Source organism: Trichechus manatus, unplaced genomic scaffold (assembly GCF_000243295.1).
Source record: "Trichechus manatus latirostris isolate Lorelei unplaced genomic scaffold, TriManLat1.0 scaffold00014, whole genome shotgun sequence".
NCBI lineage: Eukaryota > Metazoa > Chordata > Mammalia > Sirenia > Trichechidae > Trichechus > Trichechus manatus.
In genome coordinates, this window is record NW_004443950.1 from 1,917,991 (window position 1) to 1,940,745 (window position 22,755).

The 22,755-nt window shown below is 37.7% G+C and overlaps 1 protein-coding gene across 2 annotated transcripts in view; it reads right to left on the reverse strand.

Moving 5' to 3' along the window:
• Window positions 1-22,755, reverse strand: part of CBFB (core-binding factor subunit beta) — a 58,471-nt gene that overhangs the window by 28,856 nt on the left and 6,860 nt on the right. For both annotated transcript variants that reach the window (XM_004371509.2, XM_004371510.2), the window contains exon 4: window positions 4,002-4,118. In XM_004371509.2, the coding sequence (XP_004371566.1) occupies window positions 4,002-4,118 (117 nt within the window). The remainder of the gene's footprint in view (window positions 1-4,001; window positions 4,119-22,755) is intronic.

Sequence of the window (22,755 nt, forward strand, 5' to 3'; positions counted from 1 at the left end):
ATTCCTGGCTGGCAGTTTTCTTCCTTCAAGGCTTTATATATGTCATCCCATTGCCTTCTTGCCTGCATGGTTTCTGCTGAGTAGTCCGAGCTTAGTCTTATTGACTCTCCTTTGTAGATGACTTTTCATTTATCCCTAGCTGCTCTTAAAATTCTCTATCTTTGGTTTGGGCAAGTTTGATTATAATATGTCATGGTGACTTTCTTTTGGTATCTACCTTATGTGGGGTTCGATGAGCATCTTGGATAGATAACTTGTCATGTTTCACGATATCGAGGAAGGTTTCTGCCAACAAATCTTCAACAATTCTCTCTGTATTTTCTGTTATCCCCCCAGTCCTGGTACTCCAAGCACTTGCAGGTAATGTCTCTTGACAGAGTCCCACATAATTCTTAGGGTTTCTTCATTTTTTCTAATCCTTTTTTGTGATTTTTCCTCAAATAAGTTGATGTCAAGTGCTTTATCTTCAATCTCACTAATTCTGACTATCCATTGCCTCAATTCTGCTCCTATGACTTTCTATTAAGTTGTCTAATTCTGAAATTTTATTGTTAATCTTCTGGATTTCTGATTGCTGTCTCTCTAGGGATTCTTGCAGCCTGTTAAATTTGCCATTATGCTTTTCTCTAATCTTTTTAATTTCCTGTATTGTGTGTTCTGCATTTTGCTTAATTTCCCTCCTCATTCCTTGAAGAGTTCTGTATATTAATCTTTTGTATTCTGCCTCTGGAAATTTCAAGAAATTTTCCTCCTCTGGAAAATTTCTAGATTCTTTATTTTGGGAGCTTGCTGAAGCCATCGTGGATTGCCTCTTTATGTGATTTGATATTGACTGCTGTCTCCGAGCCATCAATAAGTTATTATATTTATGTTTGCTTATTGTGTCCTAGCTTCTTGTTTTGTTCTGATATGCCCATATAGGCTGCTCGTATAAGCTAGTTTGATTATTGGCACCTTTGAAGCTCTAATGTCCTGTCACCAGGTGGTTAGATCTGTTACTAGGTATGTGAGCTCAGGAGTCCACCCACTCCTCCTGTATGGATTCAGCTCAGGTGCCCAGATAGATAGCCACCAAGTGTGTGGTGTAGGCTCTCACTTACAGTCCTAAACAGGCATGGGTGACTGGTGTAGGCACAGGCATCTGGCTGCAGCAGGGGGACACACTCTGAGCAAGGCTGGGGGCTGACGGCCGCCCCCGAGCATCCAGGAGGAAGGCGTATCCCTGCTTCCTAGAGCATGCAGGTGGGTGGGTTTTGTAGCCGGACTATGAGCAACTACTGCTGTTGGCTGTAAGGATTAGGGGGCACCTCTTATTCATGGACCCCCATCACAGGTGGCTAGCTAGGTGGTGTAGATGGAGCCACCAGTCCTCAGGCCCCTGATGTGGGTAGGTGAAGACCCTGCTTAATGGGCAGAGCAGTGTCAAACTACCTGCCACTTCACAGTTGAAACAGTTGAAGTTACACTTCTGGTATATACGCTGTTGTACTGCAGTAATGAGGGCCTACGCTGTTCAGATGGGCCCACCCAAGTCTATGTAGGGGGAAAGGCACTCAAAGTCCATGGATCCCTTAAGCCTGTGCCTAGGCAAAGGCACTGTGCATACCTTGGGTTCCTGGCTTAGGGGAGCCGGCAGTTTATTTTTTCTCTGTTTGTTAATTTGTTCACTTTCCAAGGCAGGGAAAATGGCTCCCGGCGTGTGACGGATCCTACGTCCGGCCCAGGGGACTCAGCAATTGCTGAAGCCGGTCCGGAACCCAGTGCAGAGCAGGCAACAGGGAGGTAAATGGGAGAGAGGTTTTTCCCTAAGGGGGGTGTTTCTGATCCACATGGTAAGCTGTATGCAAATACTTATCTTTCGTCGACGGCTGCTTCTCACTGGTTCTGATGGCTAAGTAGACTCTCAGCAGCTGGGTCCTGGTGCAGAATACGCCTCCCAAGCACCAATGCTCGCCTGCCTCACCACTCACCCCTGAGCTGATCTGGCCTGAAGGGCTCAGGCTCTCGCTGGGTCAGGTCTGGCAACTCCTTGCTGCTTCCGAACTGTCTCTCCCTCCCCTTGCCACTCAGTCCAGTTCCTCAACTCTCCGTTTGATGTTCAGGGCTCCCAGATAGCCATATATAATCGAATCACTTGTTTTTTTGGGGTCTTTGTTGTAAGAGGGTCCGCTGGAAGCGTCTAACTACTCTGCCATCTTGGCTCCGCCTCTTCTAGAAAGCATTTTCTCAAAATTTTATATAGTCTACAGAAAATAGTCAACTGAAGGTATCAACAGTTTCAAATTTATTAACTACAACATGCAACTCTGAAGAAGACTGCAAGCACTTCTATGAAATTAAAATGAAGACCATATTGGTAAAAATATATATACATCCTTCAGAGAAATAGCAGAAAAATACTAGATACAGATATGCATAAAAAACTAGCAAAGTAAATGAATGGATATTCTGCTTATTATATTTTAATGTTCAGGTGATCAACATAAAGATATATTTTTTATTTTAATTTAATGTACACAGATGTGTTATTTTAACTTTTAAAGAAAACCTATTTTTGAAAATAGTTTTTCAATAAAAATATTTTTCTACATCTAGCTGTATAATAAAACAAATTTGTGGGTCAAATTTTAAAACATTATATAATTTTAATTATCTTAAACACCCTTTTCACTATCAGGAATGTTTCAGTTTGTATAACAAATAATATAATCATTGTAATTATATACTAAATTATATTACATCTTACTGAAGTAACGTTAATCATGATACGTGAATTTGCAGAAAAAAAAACTGTTTTTGGTTCACTTACAGGAGTTACTTCTATCTGTACGTTGATTATCAGAAAGAAACAAAGCTGTGTTGGGACACAAAAGCGGAGCTGCCACCCAGGCTCACTCCCTAAAAAAGGGGCTCATTCCAGTGCAAAAATCTTCATGAGAGAGGGTAAAATTCACGCTTTGCAAAATTATACATAATTCCGTGAGACATACTATAGGATCCCTTGAGAAGAGTGGAAACCGTTAAGTGTTAAATGCTCAAGTGCAAGCAGTAAGAAAACCAAGAGTCTTCATTTAGGAAGTTTCTACATTGCTGGTACAGCCCCTTATATATGTAATCTCATTCAAATGCTCACAATTTTGTAGGGTAGCATTATCCTCACAGCCTTCTGGACGACGAGAGTTAAACGTGATCTTAGCAGGGCCACTTCTGTTCTCCTTCCCTGGATCTCTCCGCTGAATTTCTGGCTGGTGTGCCATTTTGTTGCTTCTTGCAACAGTAGCTTTCCCTGACTGACATCAAAACCTCTACTGTCTGACAATATCCTTTGGTGTATTTTCTAAGCTCTGCTCTAAATAAAGTTAGCCCTCTCTGACAGGGCAGCAGAGCTGCCAATCCTCATGGCTTGCCTTACCTGCTTGCAATAGAACTTGAGGGGCCACAGAGCTGGGGGGAGGGATGTGAGCAGATCTTGGATTAAAATATTCTCTGTTCTGAGACTGAATAGTTTTTCTTGAGTAAATGCTTCAAGGGGTTGAATTTATGCCCTTTGGTTCATTTCCAGAGATCTTAAATTTTTTTTTTTTTTTTTTTTACAATTTTGCCTAGTTTATCATTGCTTTTTTGGGAGAGGATTTGCCAAGCTCTTCACTCAGCCATTCTACAAGTTCTGTTCCTACACTTCATTCTGAATTTTTTTTCCTCCCCTCCCAATGTTCTAAAGATCAAGAACAAATATGAAACTGAATCATTTAGTGAACTCTGAAGTCTCCCACTGAGCAGACAGGGTTAAGCCCATGAAATTTAGAACCACTAAAAGAAAAACTTTACCCAAATCAAGCCCAGAATGTGGGTCCCAACATCTTCAGAATTCCTCAATATTACTTGAACATAATACTTTCTGTATGTACTCTTAAAGACTGGGTAAAATAGGTCTTCAGACAAGAGCAAGATAAGGAGCTAAATAAAGGGGCTGTGCTCAGTGAAGCCTGAAGTTGCCCTACCTGGGCTCTCTCCTCATCAAACTCCAGGCAGCCCATACCATCCAGTCTCTGTAGATCAATCCAGCCTTTCCAGATAACACAGACTCCATTCAGAATCATGGGAGCCTTCAAATACACCTAGGACACAAAAAAGAAGGATGAAAACCAATGAAAAATTAAGAATTATAGAAAAACATATCAACTATAGCCTCTGATTATATTCTATAAATTAATTTGGTCTACCAGTATTTTATTTCTAGTCATAATTATTCCAGATTATTTTTTAAAAGAAGTTTTGTAAAAGTTTACAAGATTTGTTAAAACTGTAGTAAGGTGTTACTTCAAATTGCCATCGCTGTTCTAGTTGAAGCTGGAACAATTACAATTACATACTTTGCTCTGACTTTTCAGTCTTGGCTAGAAGGATATAAAGATAGAAAACAACTGAAATCCACTCGCCTGTGAAGAGAGCACACACTGCTTCCCTCTATTTGAATCCCTGGAGTCACCCAGGGTCAGGCTCTTCATATTGCCCTTCAGTTTTATAAGCTACCTAACAGTAATGCTGCTTTTTATCTTTATCTTTTTACTTAAGTTAGCTAGAGTTGATTTCTATTGCTTTTAACCAAAGAACCTTAACTACTATAACATTTACTGCCATATCACATTAGATGACACGTGGTTTATGCTTAGGTTTCCATAAAGATTTCAGGCAAAAGCACTGCAATCTTTTATATGGATTTTAATTCAAGCTATTTCACCATCTTTAAAATATAGTGGAAAAGCTTTAAAGTCACATATCAAACACTTGTCTAGAAACTGCTAAGTTAACCCAAAATCTAGTTATTTCAACTTACTGTTGAAATTCTTAAATACTTTTTAAAATATAAAATCAATTAAAATTTAATAAAAACTTAAAAAGAAATAAAGTTAGGCATCCTGAGTTCTTAATTATGAGAATGTTTATTCCTTCACATTACATTTGAGTTGAGAAAATCGGCCAGACTTCCCCCATATCACATTCAACAACGGTATCTGCTGTGCATTAAAGAAACATCTCAAATGAGTGTCCTGGGGTACTATAAAGTCTTAAATCACTAACAAACTAAAATATGTTCACTATACTTTATGCACTGAGGTTAAAGAAGGTTTGATAAGTTTTAGAAACATCTTCAAAAAGGGCTGATACAAAAATCATCTCTCATCTTGTAATCCTTCAGTTTTATCAGAAAACTCTGCCATTGTCCATCCAAAGTTTCATTACCTTTTCCTCCTTAAAAAACAGTCAATTTCTTCATCATTCTTTTTTTTATTTATTTTTATTGTACTTTAGATGAAAGTTTAGAGAGTAAATTAGATTCTCACTAAACAATTAATACACACAGTATTTTGTGACACTGGTTGCCAACCCCACAGCACGTCAACACTCTCCCCTTCTCGACCTTGGGTTCCCCATTACCAGCTTTCCGGTCCCCTCCTGCCTTCTTGTCCTTGCTCCTGGGCTGGTGTGCCCATTTAGTCTAGTTTTGTTTTATGGGCCTGTCTAATCTTTGGCTGAAGGGTGAACCACAGGAGTAAATTCAGTACTGAGTTAAAAGGGTGTCCGTGGGCCATACTCTCGGGTTTCTCCAGTCTTCATCAATCCTTTCCGAGTAAATAAATAACCCTAGAGCAAAAGTCACTTTAGCTATGATTTCCAAGATCAGGTTATATTCATTCTGCACCATCAAATTAATTCACATATTGGGTCAAAATAAGTGTTCTCAAGAGCAATTAGGGATAAAGAAAGGCAAGATGCGAATGCTACCATCTTCAGGTAAATATTTTATTGTAATCCAGATAAGAAACATAAGAGAAATTTGTTACAGTTCCTACAATCTTGCCACCCCGCCACACTATCCTAAATTTATCTTTTTTAGTTTTATTTTGTTGTTACTGCTGAGATTATACACAAAATATACAAAACAAACACCAAGTCAACGGTTTCTACATGTACAATGCAGTGACACTGATCTAACAGTTACTTCTTAAAAACATTGTTATTTTAGATTTTTTTCTACATCATTTTGGGCCTCTGAATAAAAATGAGCATAGATTCTTATCATTTACTACCTTGAACAAGGTTTTAAAAATGTACAGGAAGCAGGACTTCAATGAGCTTTCAAAACTCCAGGTTACTAAATATACCTTTACAAATGAAGTTCTTCATTTACCTACACAAAATATATTTTCTTTGGAAAATGCCAGTCCTTTGTGAGCTAAAAATTAGAATGTTATTATTACCTTTCTAATTACACAAAATTGACGAGGCAGATTCTCATTTTGAGGAAAAAGCTGGAAGCATTATTTTTCTCAATTCAGCAGTTTCTTCAACAAAGAATCTTGGGACTTCCTTGTTTTCAAAGATGTTTAATAAGAAAAACTGACTGCCAATAATTATAAACATGCTAGGAAAATTACCACTGGGACAGCTGTAAAATAAAAACCGGTAGGATTTATGCCTTCTTTGTATATACTTACGTCACTCACCTCCATTACTAAACACAACCATTTTTCCTATTAAGAGCTCCAGTAAACCATGTTGAAGCTACTTCTACTTATATCATACTTGTATCAGAGAGAAAAAAGAAAACATAAGGTTCCATTTCTCCTCCCATTTGGACCAATGGAAATAGTTTACAGTTATAGCTGAAACCGTTTAACCACACATTTCCTTCTGTTCTGATAACTGCTCATTCCCTTCCACTCTGTGAATTTAAAATTCCACCGATGTGTCTGTAGAGTGACTGACGACCTCATACTCTACACCTCACAAAACCTAAAAACAATACCTCCCCTATATTTCACACCAATATAATCTGAATTACCACATCTTCTAATCAAGATTTAGAACTCCCCCTTCTAACTAGGGGAGGGGGGAGCACGCAGTGGGGCATAAAACATTTCACGTATGAATCCGTATCATTATTTTAAATTCTCATACTAATCATGAAGAGAACTCTTCTTAGCTAGTAGCAGACAGGTCAATTTCATACCACTTTAATCAGATTTTGTGTTCTTCATCAATGGTTTATACCTTTTAGAACTGAGAATTCCATAATCTCTTAGCTTATTCGTACTTATCAACTTCCACAATCAAAAATATTTTCCTTACTAAATTAAAAAAGCCCATTTATTCCTGCATTACAAATGTGCTCTTATGACAAAGAATACCACTGATCTGTTTTGGGAAATTTCTAAACGGCTTCAGAAAGTGGCTACAGTTCTGAATCAAAGCTAGTGTCTAGAATCATAATTTAAAATAATATTTAGATGATCCTGGTGATTTATTTAGATTTTCACATTCAAATAAACATAACTTTATGTGTAGATCTTCAAAGTAAATGTTTGGTGCTTGTATGCATTTACGAAGATCAAACCTCAAATACAAAGAAAAGAAAATTTGTCATAGTTTGGCATTTTGTAATTCAATAATGTCATTTAAACACAAAGACATTTTTCACAAAAATGATGATGCCATAAACTTTGAGGAAGAAAATTTATTAGACTATGACCCTAGGGATTAAACCCATTGTCATAGAACAATAAAATATTTTACACAAAATTGATTCCATAAAGCTTTTAATTTACAAAATGAGTAAAGAGATTCAGCTAATCACACAAAAACAACAAAATAGCTTATCATTCCAAAAGTCAAATATCAAAGAATGTGTTTGAGAGTTCACAGAAGATTTAAAGTGACTATGGCTTCATTTTGTATTCTTTTGGAAATAAGATAAAAGTTAGTTTAACACAATTTTTATAAACTCAAGCTCTAAATACTAGCGCTTGCAATGCTATATTCAATCTAGATTATACATGAAATAACTTTATTTTATAATTCTGTAGCTTTAAATTCTGTATCAGGTAGGGTGATAACAAAAACATATTTACACCATCAATTGATAAATGAATAAATTAAATGAATTTTTTAAATGTGTTATTATCCATGCAACAGAATACTCCAAAACAAAACAAACCCGTTGCCGTCAAGTAAATGCTGACTCACAGCAACCCTACAGGACAGAACTGCCCCATAGGGTTTCCAAGGAGCGGCTGGTGGATTTGAACTGCTGACCTTTTGATTAGCACCTTAGCTTTTAACCACTGTGCCACCAGGGCTCCAATGGAATATTATTCAGCTATAAAAAGGAATGGAGTACTGATACATGCTGCAACATGAATCAACCTTGAAAACATTATGCTAAGTGAAAGAAGCCAGATAAAGGCCTTATATTGTATGATTCCATTTATATGAAATAACCAAAATAGGCAAATCCATACAGACACAAAGTAAATCAGTGGTTGCCAAAGGCTGCAAGGAGGATGGAATGGTGAGTGATTGCTATCGGTATGGGATGGCTGCTACATAAAAAAAAAGGAAATAACAAGTATTGGCGAGGATGGGCAGAAACTGGAACGCTCATCCACTGTGAGTGGAAATGTAAAAATGGTACAGCCACTGTGGAAAAGTCTGGCAGGTCCTCAAAAAGTTAAACATAGAACTATCATATGATTCAGTCCAAAAGAACTGAAAGCAGGGACACAAACAAATACTTGTACACCAATGTTCACTGCAGCATTATTCACAATACCCAAGTGTCCATCAACAAATGAATTTATAAACAAAATGTAAGTCAATCCATATGATGGAATATTATTCGCCATAAAGAGAAATGAAGTTCTAATATATGCTACAACGTGGAAAACCTTGAAAACACTATGCTGAGTGAAGTCAGTCAGATATAAAAGGACAAATACTGAATATTTCCACTTATATGAAATATCTAGAATAGGCAATGTACAGAGACAAAAGTTATTAGTGGTTACCAGGGACTGGGGGAGGAAGGAATGGGACTTATTGCTTAGTAAGTACTGAGTTTCTGTCTGGAGTGATGAAAGAGTGGAAGCAACTGGAATTCCTCATACACTGCTGATGGGAATGGAAAATGGTAGAACTATTTAGGAAAACAGAGTGGCTGTTTGTTATGAAGTTAAACACCCATCTACCATACTACATAACCAGTCCACTCCTAGTTATTTAGCTTAGGGAAATGAAAGCATATATCCACCGAACAACTTGTACTTGAATGTGCACGGCACCTTTATTTATAATAGGTCCCTGGGTGGCGCAAACATTTTATGCTTAGCTACTAACTAAAAGGTTGGTGGTTTGAATCCACCTAGTGGCACTGCAGAAGAAAGGTTTGGTGATCTACTTCCATAAGATTAGAGCCACTGAAAACCCTAGTTCTATTCTGAGTGACACACATGGGGTTGCCATGAGTCAGAATCAACTCAATGGCAACAGGTTTGGTTTCTGGGTTATATTTATGCATATGTATATACATACACACATACATAACAAAGTGGCTCGAAAGATATTCACAAAGATGTTATAAGCTACTAACTCTGGGTAGTTGTTGTTTGCTGGCCTAGAGTCAGCCTTCGACTCATGGCAATCCCATGCACAACGGGATGAAATACTACCCAATACCGCATCATCTCCATGATCGGTGGCAGATCAGACCACTGTGATCCACGAGGTTTTCACTAGCTGATTTTTGGGAGTAATTGCCAGGTCTTTCTTCCTTGTCTGTCTTAGTCTGGAAGCTCCACTGAAACCTGTTTAGTATTACAGCAACACACAAGCCTCCACTGACAGATGGGTGGTGACTGCACATAAGGTGTACTGGCCAGGAATTGAACCTGGGTCTCCCACATGTAAGGTGAGAATTCTACCACTGAACCACCACTGTCCCCCACTCTCGTGATAAAAATATAAGTTGTCCTATTTTGCATTTTCTAATTTTTCTTCAATAAATACCGTTGTGTAATAAAGAAAACATTTAAATTAACTATAAATAATCATTTTAAAAGGAAAATATAAGAGGGGATATTATCACTATGTTTAACCCCAAGGCCGAATGTGAAGAGTGGAAAGTAAATGTGGAATCAGATAAAACTTGGGTTAAATTCTAACTTTATTAGTGTGTCTGAAACAAATTACTTAAATCTGCTAAACCTCAGTTTCCTTACATATAAAGCCAGGGCTAAATCATACGTCCTTCATAGGTGCTAGCAAAAATTAGACACGTCAATGTAAACAAAACATATGAAACATACAGAACATCTCAGAACTGTTGAATGCTGACACACACCAATTTCCACCAATGTTTTACATAGTAATTTCCTTCCAAGGGAAAGAAGCCATTTTTTTCCCAGACAATGAACAGCTGTTCCCACTCACAGACCAATGAATCAGCAGACAAGCAATACTGGGACGGTCATACGTATACAGGAAAACAAGATATTCCACTAAAGAAGTATGTACTCTGCCTTTTAGTTATAAACATTTCTGTAGTCTTTTTAACAGATTCTTTCAGAAGACACTTAATTCTGACTCATCCTTCCTTTGGCCACATGCTCCTCCCTGTTTATAAATGCACAGTCAGCCACTTGCCTGCCAGATAATCACTAGACAGTCATTCAATCTCATTTGCCTCTGAATCATAATTGGGCTGCATGTAAGTATAAAAATAGCTTCTTCTTAGTGATTTAATGTAATTTATCAATCTACTTCTTACAGTTCAATACAGAAATCATAACATGGATAACTACAGAATGTGCTTGGTGCTTACAGACCGTGTGTGTGTGCACACACGTGTGCACATATATACACACATTCAATAAATTGATGCATTAACTAAACTTAGACCTTCGTCAGGAATAAATGAGACTTTTCAGCAAATTCATGAAAATCTATTAACAGGTCACTAATGTGCTCTCTACATAAGTATTTTAATTTGTTTTTATTGTACTTTTCTTTTCCTACATGAATAGCCAAGCCAAAATACTGACTTTTATGCTTCAGTTGCTGCCTCTTGTTTCCTCTGAGGCTATGCAACATGGGGGAGAAATTTATCAGTTACATCCTTAGATAAGAATATTGCATCCAGGAAACAACAACAGGGTGCTAACAAAAATGAACATTTGTAGAACAAAAAAAGAGCTAGGAAATTAAATATATCATAGTAGAAATTAAGACTCAATAAGAAACTTTGAAGACAAAGCAGAGAAAATCTTTAAGAAGGTAGACCAAGAAGACAAAGAGACAGTAAAAAAGAAAATGAAAAGGACTGGTCCTGACAGTCCAACATCCAAATAATAGAGGAGTTTCAGAAAAAGAACACAGAAAAAGACAGGAAGTCATCAACAAAATATTTCAAGAAAATTTCCCAGATTGAATGATATAAGGTACCATACTGAAAAGGTCCACCAAGTACCCTGGCACAATGAATATGGATCTAGAGTTGTTGTTAGGTGTCAAGTCGATTTCAACTCAAAACAATCCCATGTGACCAAGCAGAACTACCCCACAGGATTTCTCTAGGCTGTAATCTTTACCAGAGCAGATCCTCAGGTCCTTCTCTTGCAGAGTCACTGGGTGGGTCTGAACCATCAACACTTTGGTTAACAACTGATTATATTGTATTGTAGTGTCACCAGCTACAATACCAAAATATGGAGACAAAGAAGATTTTACAAACTTCCAGAAGTGGGCAAGTTAGTCACAAACAATGAATGGATCAAAAATCAGAATGGCTTGAGATTCTAAACAGCAACACTGAAGGCAATTAGACAATGAAACAAGGTCTTCTTAAGGAAAATAATCTCCAACCTCAAACTCTAGAACCAGCCATGATGCAGGCAGAATAAAGATATTTTCAAACATGCACATACTGAAAAATTTAGCTCTCATGTACTCTTTTCCAAAAAGCAACTGTTCACCAAAACCAGGCCATAAATCAAGAGAAAGATACGGGATCCAAAAAAAACAGGAGAGGCCTACTATAGGAGAGGGTAAAGAGAGAACCCAGTATGACAACAGTCCATCAGATGTAAAGGCAACCAGCCTAGATTTAAGACATAGACATTTTGAAGGCGGTCATCACCAAGACCCTACTTTTTAACCTAAGGTCAGAATGTCCACATAGGCCTGCCCGGATTATTTGTAGTCTGTTTATCTTTACCATCTGCCAATGAAGCTCCTGCTTTTCCCTTCCTGCTGCTCTTGGGACCAGCTAAGGACACTTATTTCACCTCATAAAGATGGTATGCGTTGACTTACTCCTGTGACAAGGACGTAGGCCACGGTGAGCTTGAATACAAAGCTTGGTGAAACAGAGAATACAAAGCAGCCCACTCCCTCTGACCATATTTCCACCAGGACTCCAGCACCTGGTTCATACTCTGCCACGTCCCAACTCCACTGTGAGCCCTAGGTTTCCCACGACTCACTCATGACACTCTGCTCATAGACTTCCCCAGAGGGGGCTCTTAAAAATTCTCAGGGAAGCTAAAGCCAGATTTGACTCTGAGATTCTGTTCAGTTTATCTTCTCCTAAGAGCTTTCATTTTACAGTGACATTATAGCTTTTTATTTACACAATCATAAAGTTTGTGGTCGCTATATTGTTTTTCAAAACTAAACAATACATTGTTTACAGAGATATATATACAGGAAATAAAACAACAAAGGGGAAAAGTTATCAATTGGAATAGTGGTTGTATTAAAAAATTCTTATGTACTCATGAAGTCAGTCAACTCCCTCCCCTTAAAATAATTAACTGAAATAAAACCTTTTCTTTAAAAATACCATAAGCCTATCTCTGAACTAAATGATTCTAAGGCTTCCAGCTCTAAACTGTATGATCCAATTATTATATTACAGAATACTTAAAACATGTAAGTAAACCAGATTATGTATTTTAATATACTAAGCTGTCACCAAGTGCTAGAAAATATACTTTATATTTTAGTTGAATTGAAATACTTAAAATATAGAGCTAACATAGTTAATTGTAAAGTTGCCTCCATCTCTCTTGGGAAAAATCATATTCCAAAGCGTCACCACAGGTATCTTTTCTTTGGGGTGACTGTGCTGTCTAAAAAGCAGAAGGAACTTCTTGAGCTCGAATAAGATTTCTCAAAGCCAACATCAAGGAGTCCTGTAAACTCTGCCAAACTGTCGATGGTTTATAAACAGATACAATATTTATTTTGGGACAAAGATCCTGTAGCCAAGTAAGCAAAAGGCTCCAGAAGAAGCAGAGTCACAGACCTTTGGAGAAGGCCATTTAAAACAGGACTCTGTCCCCATTCACCCATTCATTAAGTCAAATGCTGTTAAATTTTGCTTTGCTACTTTATTCTCTGAAACTCAATAAATGATAAGATTGGTGTTTTAAGTATGGATGTCCAGAAAGAGGGGAAAAAATGAACACACAACTTAAAATTTTTAAAAAGTACCTACTCTGATGACATACACTTTAGAACTACTTGTTGATATCTGCTGCTAACGTCATTTGACTATCAATTAAAATGATAAAAAAACATAAACAGTTTAACCTCTCTTTTTGGGGCCAATGTATAAAAACTAGATGGGATATTCAATTTCCATAGGAAAATGGTAAGCAAACAGTAGCAATGCAAAGTTCACTTTTCAGTTTATAAAATCATTTTTAACTCACCAATTCAGATCATGTAGTAACCATATACACAATCATTAATTCAAAATCCTACGGATGCTATGAAACACAGAATGCATGCAAAAATTAATCTGACTACTCAAGACTAATAACTTATGGTCAACCATAATCATTTGTATTCAGCTGAAATAAAAAAATAATTGGAAATAGGTCCTCGGAGGAGTGATCAAAGGAAATGGAATTGCTTGGTCTACAAAAATTTAACTTAAGAATGATTTAAATTCTTATCAGCTGCTTTCCTTGTCCTCTATTAGAGGAAATCATTATAAGTAAAGAAAAATTAAGTGCATCTTGGCTGTCAGGGTCTATGGCACACCAGGGCAGACCACTTGGGAAAGATGTGGTGTTCTAACAAGTGCATGGCTACCTGAATTGAAGTTGACCTGAGGCATGCTGTAGCACTAAAACTCCTTGATTATATTATCTATAATCTCATTCTATAAAACCAAATCGCCTAACTTTGGACAGAGTTTTGCAATTTAAAAGGCATTTCCACGTATTCTGGTATCTCATTTAATCCTCACATGGGATGTATGAATTGGGCAGATATTCTGATCCCCATTCACAGGTAAAGAAAACAGTTTAACGACCTTTTGACTCAAATCCAGACATCTTTCCCCCTATACTGTATTATTTTAAACCGCTTCTGAGAAAGATCCTTATTAACAGCCCATGTAGACAGCTCCCTAGACACCTGAATACAAAAGTTGCAAATATATTCAAAAGACTGGTTACAAACTTCTGTGCTCCTACCTGATCTTTCATAAAACACCTATTTATGGTCAATCATCCAATAATAAGGAGCCTGGGGGCACAGTGGTTAATGCACTCAGCTGAAAGGTCAGCAGTTCAAACCCAACAGATGCTCCATGGAAGAAAAATGTGGCAGTCTGCCTCTGTAAAATTTACAGTCTTGGAAACCCTATGGGGCAGTTATACTCTGTCCTATAGGGTCGCTATGAGTTGGAATCAACTCAATGGCAGCAGGTCCAGGTCATCCAATAACAACCAGAGTCACTGGGTGGCACAATTAGTAAAGTGCTTGACAACTAACCAAAAAGTTGACAGTTGAAGCCCACCCAGAGGCATCTCGGAAGAAAGGCCTGGCGATCTGCTTCCCAAAAGTTACAGCCTTGAAAAACCTACGGAGCACAGTTCTACTCTGCAACACATGGGGTCACCATGAGTCAGAATCGACCCAACAGCAACTAGTACTGGTATCCATTAACATACTTTCCTTATTGAAGACCTGTGGTTTAAGAATACTCTATGTCTACAACTATAAGGCAGAAAGACTGAACTAAAGGACTGATTTAGCTGAGTCCATTTCCTTAAATCATAAAACCATATTTAGAATAAATCAGAATATGGAACTTCTTGTTTCCTCTCTATTAGCATTCTAATTTTTTTCTGAGTTCACTAAACTTAAATGGATATTGAGGCAGCTGGGCTCTAAGATGGCCCCCATTGATCCCAGCCTCCTGATATTCATGCCTATGTTAATCCCTTCCCTCTTGTTGAGTGTGGGCTAGATTTAGTGACTCTTTTCTAATGAACAGAATAAGATACAAGTGACTCAAGAAAACAGGTCATAAAAGCAGGTCATACATTCTTTTTCTTTCTTTCCTGAATCACTCATTCTGAGGGAAGCCATGTGGTGAGCAGTCCTACTGACAGGCCCACATGCCAAGCCTCCTGCCAACAGTCATGTGAGTGAAGGTGGAATTGGATCCTTCAGCTCCAGTCAAGTCTTCAGAGACTGCACAGTCCCATCCAACAGCATGACTATAATCTCATGAGAGACCACCTAGCCAAGCCACTCCCAGATTCTTAATTCTCAAAAACTGTGTAAAATAACAAACGGTTATTGTTTTGAAGCTACTAAATTTTAAGGTAATTTGCTACGCAGCAATAGATAACTAAACAGATTTAATCAATAATTCAGAATAACAGAATTTCTGAAAAGAATTAGTTACAATGCTATGCCTCCACTTCAGCTGAAATAAAGTGGATTTTAGTGGTGTTAGAGAACTATTATTTTAATATAAAAAAACTTCACAAACTAATAATTTTTGATCATTCATACAAAAGTATTTCCTGAATGTAAAGAAATGTTTCAAAAATTCATTTTCTAGTTATATAATTTTATTCATAGTAAAAATTCACTCTAAATTCTGTCAAGCACTGCAATCCAGATTTAACCAGATTTTTAATTTCTGATTAGAGAGAAACATATTCTATTAATTGACCCAATTAAATAAATTCTGCTCATCCTAAATAACCTTGATTTTATACAGAAGTGTCTCATGATCTACTTTCTAAAAATCAGCCATTTAAAACCTTATGGAGCACAGTTTTACTCTGACACGAACGGGGTTGCCATGAGCTGGAATCGGCTTGACAACAACTTGTAATGTTGTGCATATAAATACATATTAAAAAATCTTCAAAAGTTAAACCGACTTGACAATCTAACATACACTATTCAAGTTACATAATGAGTCAGATATATAGGTTTAAAAATATTATTTTTTAAAAGTATAGCTATAAATCAATATAACTTACTTCCTAAGGGCTTAAATTTTCTAATAAAATTACAGCTAAAACATTTAATCTCTCCATTGGTGTATTAATTAAGGATTTATTTCTCCTTTTAAAAAAAACATGAATACAATCGAAGATTTTGGCAATATATTAACTAACTTGCTACAACGGAAAATGCCTCACAAACTGGAGTCTGGAAAAAAGACCAAGAAATCCAACATACAGAGGCAATGATTAAGGATATAAAAAGAAATGAGATACTGAAGAGAGACCATCAAAAAAAAAAGAGAAGCAGGCTGAGGTCACAACTCAAAGCAAAGCCTCCCTAAAGAAGATGGGGATACTGTAAAAGAAGACTTAGGGAAGGGATGGTCAGACATGTAGGAAATGAAACACGTAAACCAATAAAGCACCACCAAACACAAGAAAAAACACTCACCATCATTAGCCATCAAAAATCAAACCAAACCCGTTACAGGTGAGTCGATTCCAACTCATACCAACCCTGTAAGACAGAGAAGAACTGTCCCATAGGGTTTCCAAGGAGCGGCTGATGGATTCGAACTGCTAACCTTTTGGTTGGCAGCCAAGCTCTTAACCACTGCGACACCAGGGCTCCAGCTCATTAGCCATTAGAGATGCAAATCAAAACCACAATCAGATATCATTTCACTCCGACTAGGATTAAAAAAAAAAAAATAGAAAACAACACATATTGGCGAGGAGGTAGGGAAATTGGAACCCTTACCCAGGTGCCGGTGGTAATGCAAAATGGTATAGCTATTGTGGAAAACAGCGTAGTGGTACCCTGAAATACTAAAAACAGAACTACCATCCCCATTAACCCATTGCCATCAAGTCGATTCCAACTCACAGCGACCCTATAGGGGTAGTACTGCCCCAAAGAGTTTACAAGGAGTGGCTGTTGGATTCGAACTGCTGACCTTCCGGTTAGCAGCGGAGCTCTTAACCACTACACCACCAAGGCTCCAGAACTACCATATGACCCAGCAATTTCACAACTAGATATATACCTAAAAGACTTGAAAGCAGAGACTTGTACACCAGTGTTCATTGCAGTACTATTCACAACAGCCAAAAGGTGGAAACAACCTAAATGCCCATCAACAGACAAACGGATAAATGAAATGTGGTACATACATATAATGGAATACTACTTAGCCAGTAGGAGAAATGAAGTCTTGATACACGCTACAATATGAATGAAGCTGGAAGACATTATGCTCACTGAAGTGAGTTAATCACAAAAGGACAAATATTGTGTTAACTTGACTTATATAAAAAGACAAGAAAAGGCAAATGTACAGAGAACAAAGTTTATTAGTGGTTACAAGGGGCGGGAGGGAGGAGGAAAGAGGGGTTAACGGTGATGGAAATATCGCATTGACTAAGGGCAGGGATGCACAGCCAATTATGATTACTGTAATTGCTGTCAGTAAGTTGTACACCTATAAAAAACTGCATTGGCAAAAGTTGTGTGATAGATATATTTACAACAATGACAAAAGAAAAAAAAAGGGTAGCCGCTGAGGCTGCTTATGTACAACTAAAAACCTCATGGGATTTGGTTCCTTGGTTTGGAGGTTTAGGGTCCTGGTTTCATGGGACATCCAGTTAGCTGACTAATAACACGTTCAGTGCGTCTGTTCTACCTCCTAGTTTGCCGCATAGTGCCTGGGGTCTGAAAAGCCTGCAAGCAGCCATGCAAGGCACAATAACTGGTCTCTATTTGCCTGGAGCAAAAGAAGGAGAGTCAGGAACAGAAGGACATGGAATGTGTAGCTAATTGCCTCCTCTGCCATGAGACCAGAAGAACTGGATGGTGCGTGGCTATCACTACCGAACATTTTGATCGAAGATTCTATGGAAGAATCCTGATCAAAAGAGGGAAAATGCAGAAGAGAATTCCAAATTCTCATGGACTCCAGACTTCCTGGAGCCATAAAGGTTGGATGAACCTCTGAAACTATTGCCCTGAGATAATCTTTAAAACTTAAACCAAAAATATCCTTTGAAGTCCTCTTAAAACCAAACAATAGTTTAGCTTAACTAGTAAAAAAAGTCTGCCTTGAGCATTATGCCTTTTTAAGATCTACATGGCATCAAGGAGCCCTAGTGGTGCAGTGGTTAAAGCACTTGGCTGCTAACTGAAAGGTTGGCAGTTCAAACCCACCAGCTGCTCCATGGGAGAAACGTGGTGGTCTGCTTCCGTAAAGATTCACAGCCTTGGAAACCCTATAGGGCAGTTCTACTGCCCTAAAGGGTCGCTGAATCGGAATAAACTTGATGACAATGGGTTTGGTTTAGGATATGGGATCAAACTGATAACAGCTACTTGAAAGATTAAACAGGAACCTTAGGGAGCAGTGAATTTATGTTAATGTGGGAGGAACAACTCAGAAAAGGAGGATGAGAATGGTTGTACAACTCGAAAAATGTAATTAATGTCACTAAATGGTACATGTAGAAACTGTTGAAACAGTGTATGTTTTGCTGTGTATATTCTCAGCAACAACGAAATAAACAAATTTTTTAAGCAAAAAAGAGTAAGGCAAAGAATTTTATGAAGGAGATTTTACCAATACCGTCGAACACTGGAAAAAATACTAACAGCCTAATTTATTACATCTATGTACCAGACACAGGAGCCCTGTTGGCACAGTGGTTAGGAGTTAGAGCGAGCTATGGCTGCTAACCAAACGTCAGCAGTTTGAATCCACCAGCCACTCCTCGGAAACCCTATGGCACAGTTCTACTCTATCCTATATGGTCTCTATGAGTCTGAATCAACTCGATGGCAACAGGTTTGGTTTTGGGTTGGATGTGCCAGATACCATTCCAGGTCACTTACATACATACAATCTCTAATTCTCCAACAACTTAATAGATTAAGCTCTTCTATTATCCCATTTTACAATGCAGAAACAGGTTCAGAGAAGTTAAATAATTTGCCACAGCCACAGAGGTACTAAGTGCCAAGGTGGAAAATTAAACCAGGTCACACTCAGTCCAAATATGTATTCCTTTTCTCATGGTGCAAAATAGTCGGTAATAAGAAAACGTCTCGCAAAAGAAGCCACACAAACAGCCAACAAGCACATAAAAAGATGCTCAGCATCTTTACCCATCAGGGACATGCAAATTAAAACCACAATGATATTCCATTAGACACTTACCTTAACGGTCAAAATTAAAAAGACTGACAATACCAAGTGCTGAAGAGAATGTGAAGCAAATGGAACTCTCATTCACTGCAGTTAAAGTATATGGCAGTTTCTTATGAAGTTTAACATACACTTACCATACAGCCTAGCAATTTCACTCCTAGGAATTTACCCAAGAGAAATGAAAAAATATGTGCACACAGACTTTGTACATGAATGTTCACAGCAGCTTAATAAATAGCCTAAAACTAGAAACAATACAAATATCCCAAGGTGAATAAACAGATCGTAGTACATTCAGACATTGGAATACTATTCAGAAATTAAAATAAATGAACACTGATTCTCTCAACATTATACCGAGCAAAAAGAAGGCAGATACAAAAGAGTACATACTAAACAATTTCATTTATATGAAATTCTACAAAAGGCAAAACCATAATGTTAGAAAGGAGATCAGTGGCTGCCTGTAATGCAAGTGGGTGGGTGGAGGTGGGGAAGGACTACGAAGGGGCATGAAGGAACTTTTGGGAGGTGATGGAAACATCTTGATTGTGGTGGTGTTTACACGGATGTGTACATTTGTCAAAACTCAAATTATACGCTTAAAATGGGTGCATTTGATTACAGGTAAAGTATACGTCAATAAGGTTGATTTTTTTAAAAAGGCCACTGAACTCTTGAGATGAGTAAATAAAAGGTCATTTTGAAAAACCAGAGCCATAACTTAACAACTTAAGGGTGGTGATGAGGAAATGCAATAAGCCATCACTGCAAACTCACACGTCCTAAATGAACCTAAACTGCCCCTCAAACTTGTTCTGCCCACAACCTTTCCCATCTCAGATGACAGCAATTTCATACTCCCTGTTGCTCAAGTCAAAAAAGCTAGAGTCATTTTTGACTCTTCTTTCTCACACCCCACATCTAATTCATAAGCAAATCCTGTTGGCTCTACCTTCAAAATACATCCAGATGATGACGACTTCTCACCACTTCCACTGCTACCACCCGTCTCTCACCAAGATTATTGCAATAGACCAACTGGTCTCCCGGCTTCACTCTTGCCCCCTACAGTCTATTACTAACCCAGCAGCCAGAATGATTCTTTCAAAACCCAAGTCAGATCATATCATTCACCTATTCAAAAATCTGCAACTACTCCCCATTTCACTCAGAATAAAAGTCATGTTGTTATAGTGGCCTACCACATGAATTGGCTCCCTGTTACTTCCCTGATCTCATCTACTACTTTCCTCCTTGTTCAGTCTGCTCCAGCCAGGCCGGCATGCTTGCTATTTATCAAACACACTGCGCTTACTCCCAGCCTTAGGGCCTTTACAATGGCTGTTTCCTCTCTGTCTAGAACACCTTTCTCCCCTGCGTGGCTCACCACTCTCCAAGCTCCTTCAGGTCTCTGCTCAGGTATGTTCTTCTCAGTGAAGTCTACCCAGATCTTCTATTTAAAATTGTAAAACTCCCTATATTTGCACTCATTGATCTCTATCCTACTCAACTTTTCCTTTTCTTCCAAAACACCACTTTGTAACACATTGCATAATTTATTACTACTCCTCCACTCTCTCCATAAAAGGGATCTTCCTTTTGTTCACTGATGTATCTCAAGTTCCCAGGACAGTGCTCAGTTCAATAAATACCTACTGAATAAATTAATCTTTTAAACAACTGTGTCAGGTACTGGTAAGCACTTTACATACACTATTTTATTTAATCCTTAAGGCAACCCTGGAAAGCATGCATTATCCTCAATTTACAATTGAGAACCATAAAGGTTAAGTAACTTGTGCAAAGTTACAGAGTACTAAATGTAGCAGTAAAAATGAAACCAACATTTAACTCAACTATGCTTAACTCCTAAGTATTTAACCACTACAGTTTTCTCAAAGTTTGAGTGCGAATGGGAAGAGAACTAAGATGCTTCAAGTAACTAGGTTGAGAGAATATGAAAGAAGAGACCGATTTGGGATCCACAGGCAAATAATTAATGTTTTGGGGAGGCTCCTTCAATTTCCTTTGCTTCTAGTCCTAGTCCTGTGGGGACAGAAATAAAAGCTAATAGTTATTAGAAAGAGACCACAGAAAGGGAGGAAGAGAAATAAGAGATACCTCCCCCAACCACAGTGAGAAAACACAAGTCAGTGCCTTTTCTCTAAATTCACTGGAGTATTTTATCTCTGTGGTATGGAGCAATATACTAGTGGTGTTTTTTTCCTTAAAATGTTTTTTTCTTCTAGATCCTGTTGGTATAATACAGGTGTTGGCAAAATTATTGTTGAGAATTACATGATCTATACATACATATTCACAGATTTAAATCTGTGAGAAAGATACTGATTTCTGCCAGGGTTACGTTTTTTGGAACACAGCCGCACTCATTTGTTTACATACTGTCTAAGGCTGCTTTCACACAACAAAGGCAGAATTGAGTAGCTGCAACAGAGATCTAAAGCCTGCAAAACTGAGAATATTTACTCTCTGCCCTTTACAGAAAACAACTACTAAAACCAGTACTAATAAAATGCAAATTTCCTGATGGTTCGCCAGACCTTTCTCCTGAGGCACCTCTACGTAGACTTGAACCATCAGTCTTCTGGTTACCAGCCCAGTGCTTAACCATTTGTGCTATCCAGGGACTCCCCCTTATATATAAAATTATCAAATAGCAAAATCTGGAACATTCGCCTTAAATTTTCCAAGCAAACAAACTAATAAACAGGAAAGCAAATTACTTGTGGATTATTACTCATTTTAAAAATCCTATAATCTCCCCCACCTCCAAAGATTAGTTGTTTTGTTTGTCAGCCACAAAAGATAAAACCTAATTTCATAAAATTAAAGAAAACAAAAACTCTTCATTGTATAGACAAGATTAGAAATCTTTTTCCTAATACAGCCTAATTAAGAAATCTTTTAATTTCCTCAAAGGAATATTTAGATGAGTCTTAAGTTTTGCAACTAAAGTGACAGGCTATACTATTCATGACTACACTTAGAAAAGTAATTTAGCAAGTTGATAAAAGACAACTGCATGTATACAAACTACAAAGGAAAACAGGAAAAATACTGAATATAAAATTAGGTCAAAATTTTTTTAAAATGTCAACTTCTACATAAAAGATCAACCAATCTTCTGGAGCCATGCAGGCTGGATGAACTCCTGAAACTACTACCCTGAAATAGGCTTTAAACCTTAAACCAAAAATACCCCCTAAAGTCTTCCTAAAACCAAACAATAGTTTAGCTTAACTAGCAAAGAAATGTCTGCCTTGAGCACTGTGCTCTTTTAAGATCTATCTATCTGGGATAAAACTGACAACAGCAACTCCAACTCAAAAGATTAGATAGAAATCTTAGGGAGCAGTGAATTTATGTTAATGGGGGAGGAACAGCTCCAAAAAGGAGGGTGAGAATGGCTGCACAACTCAGAGAATATA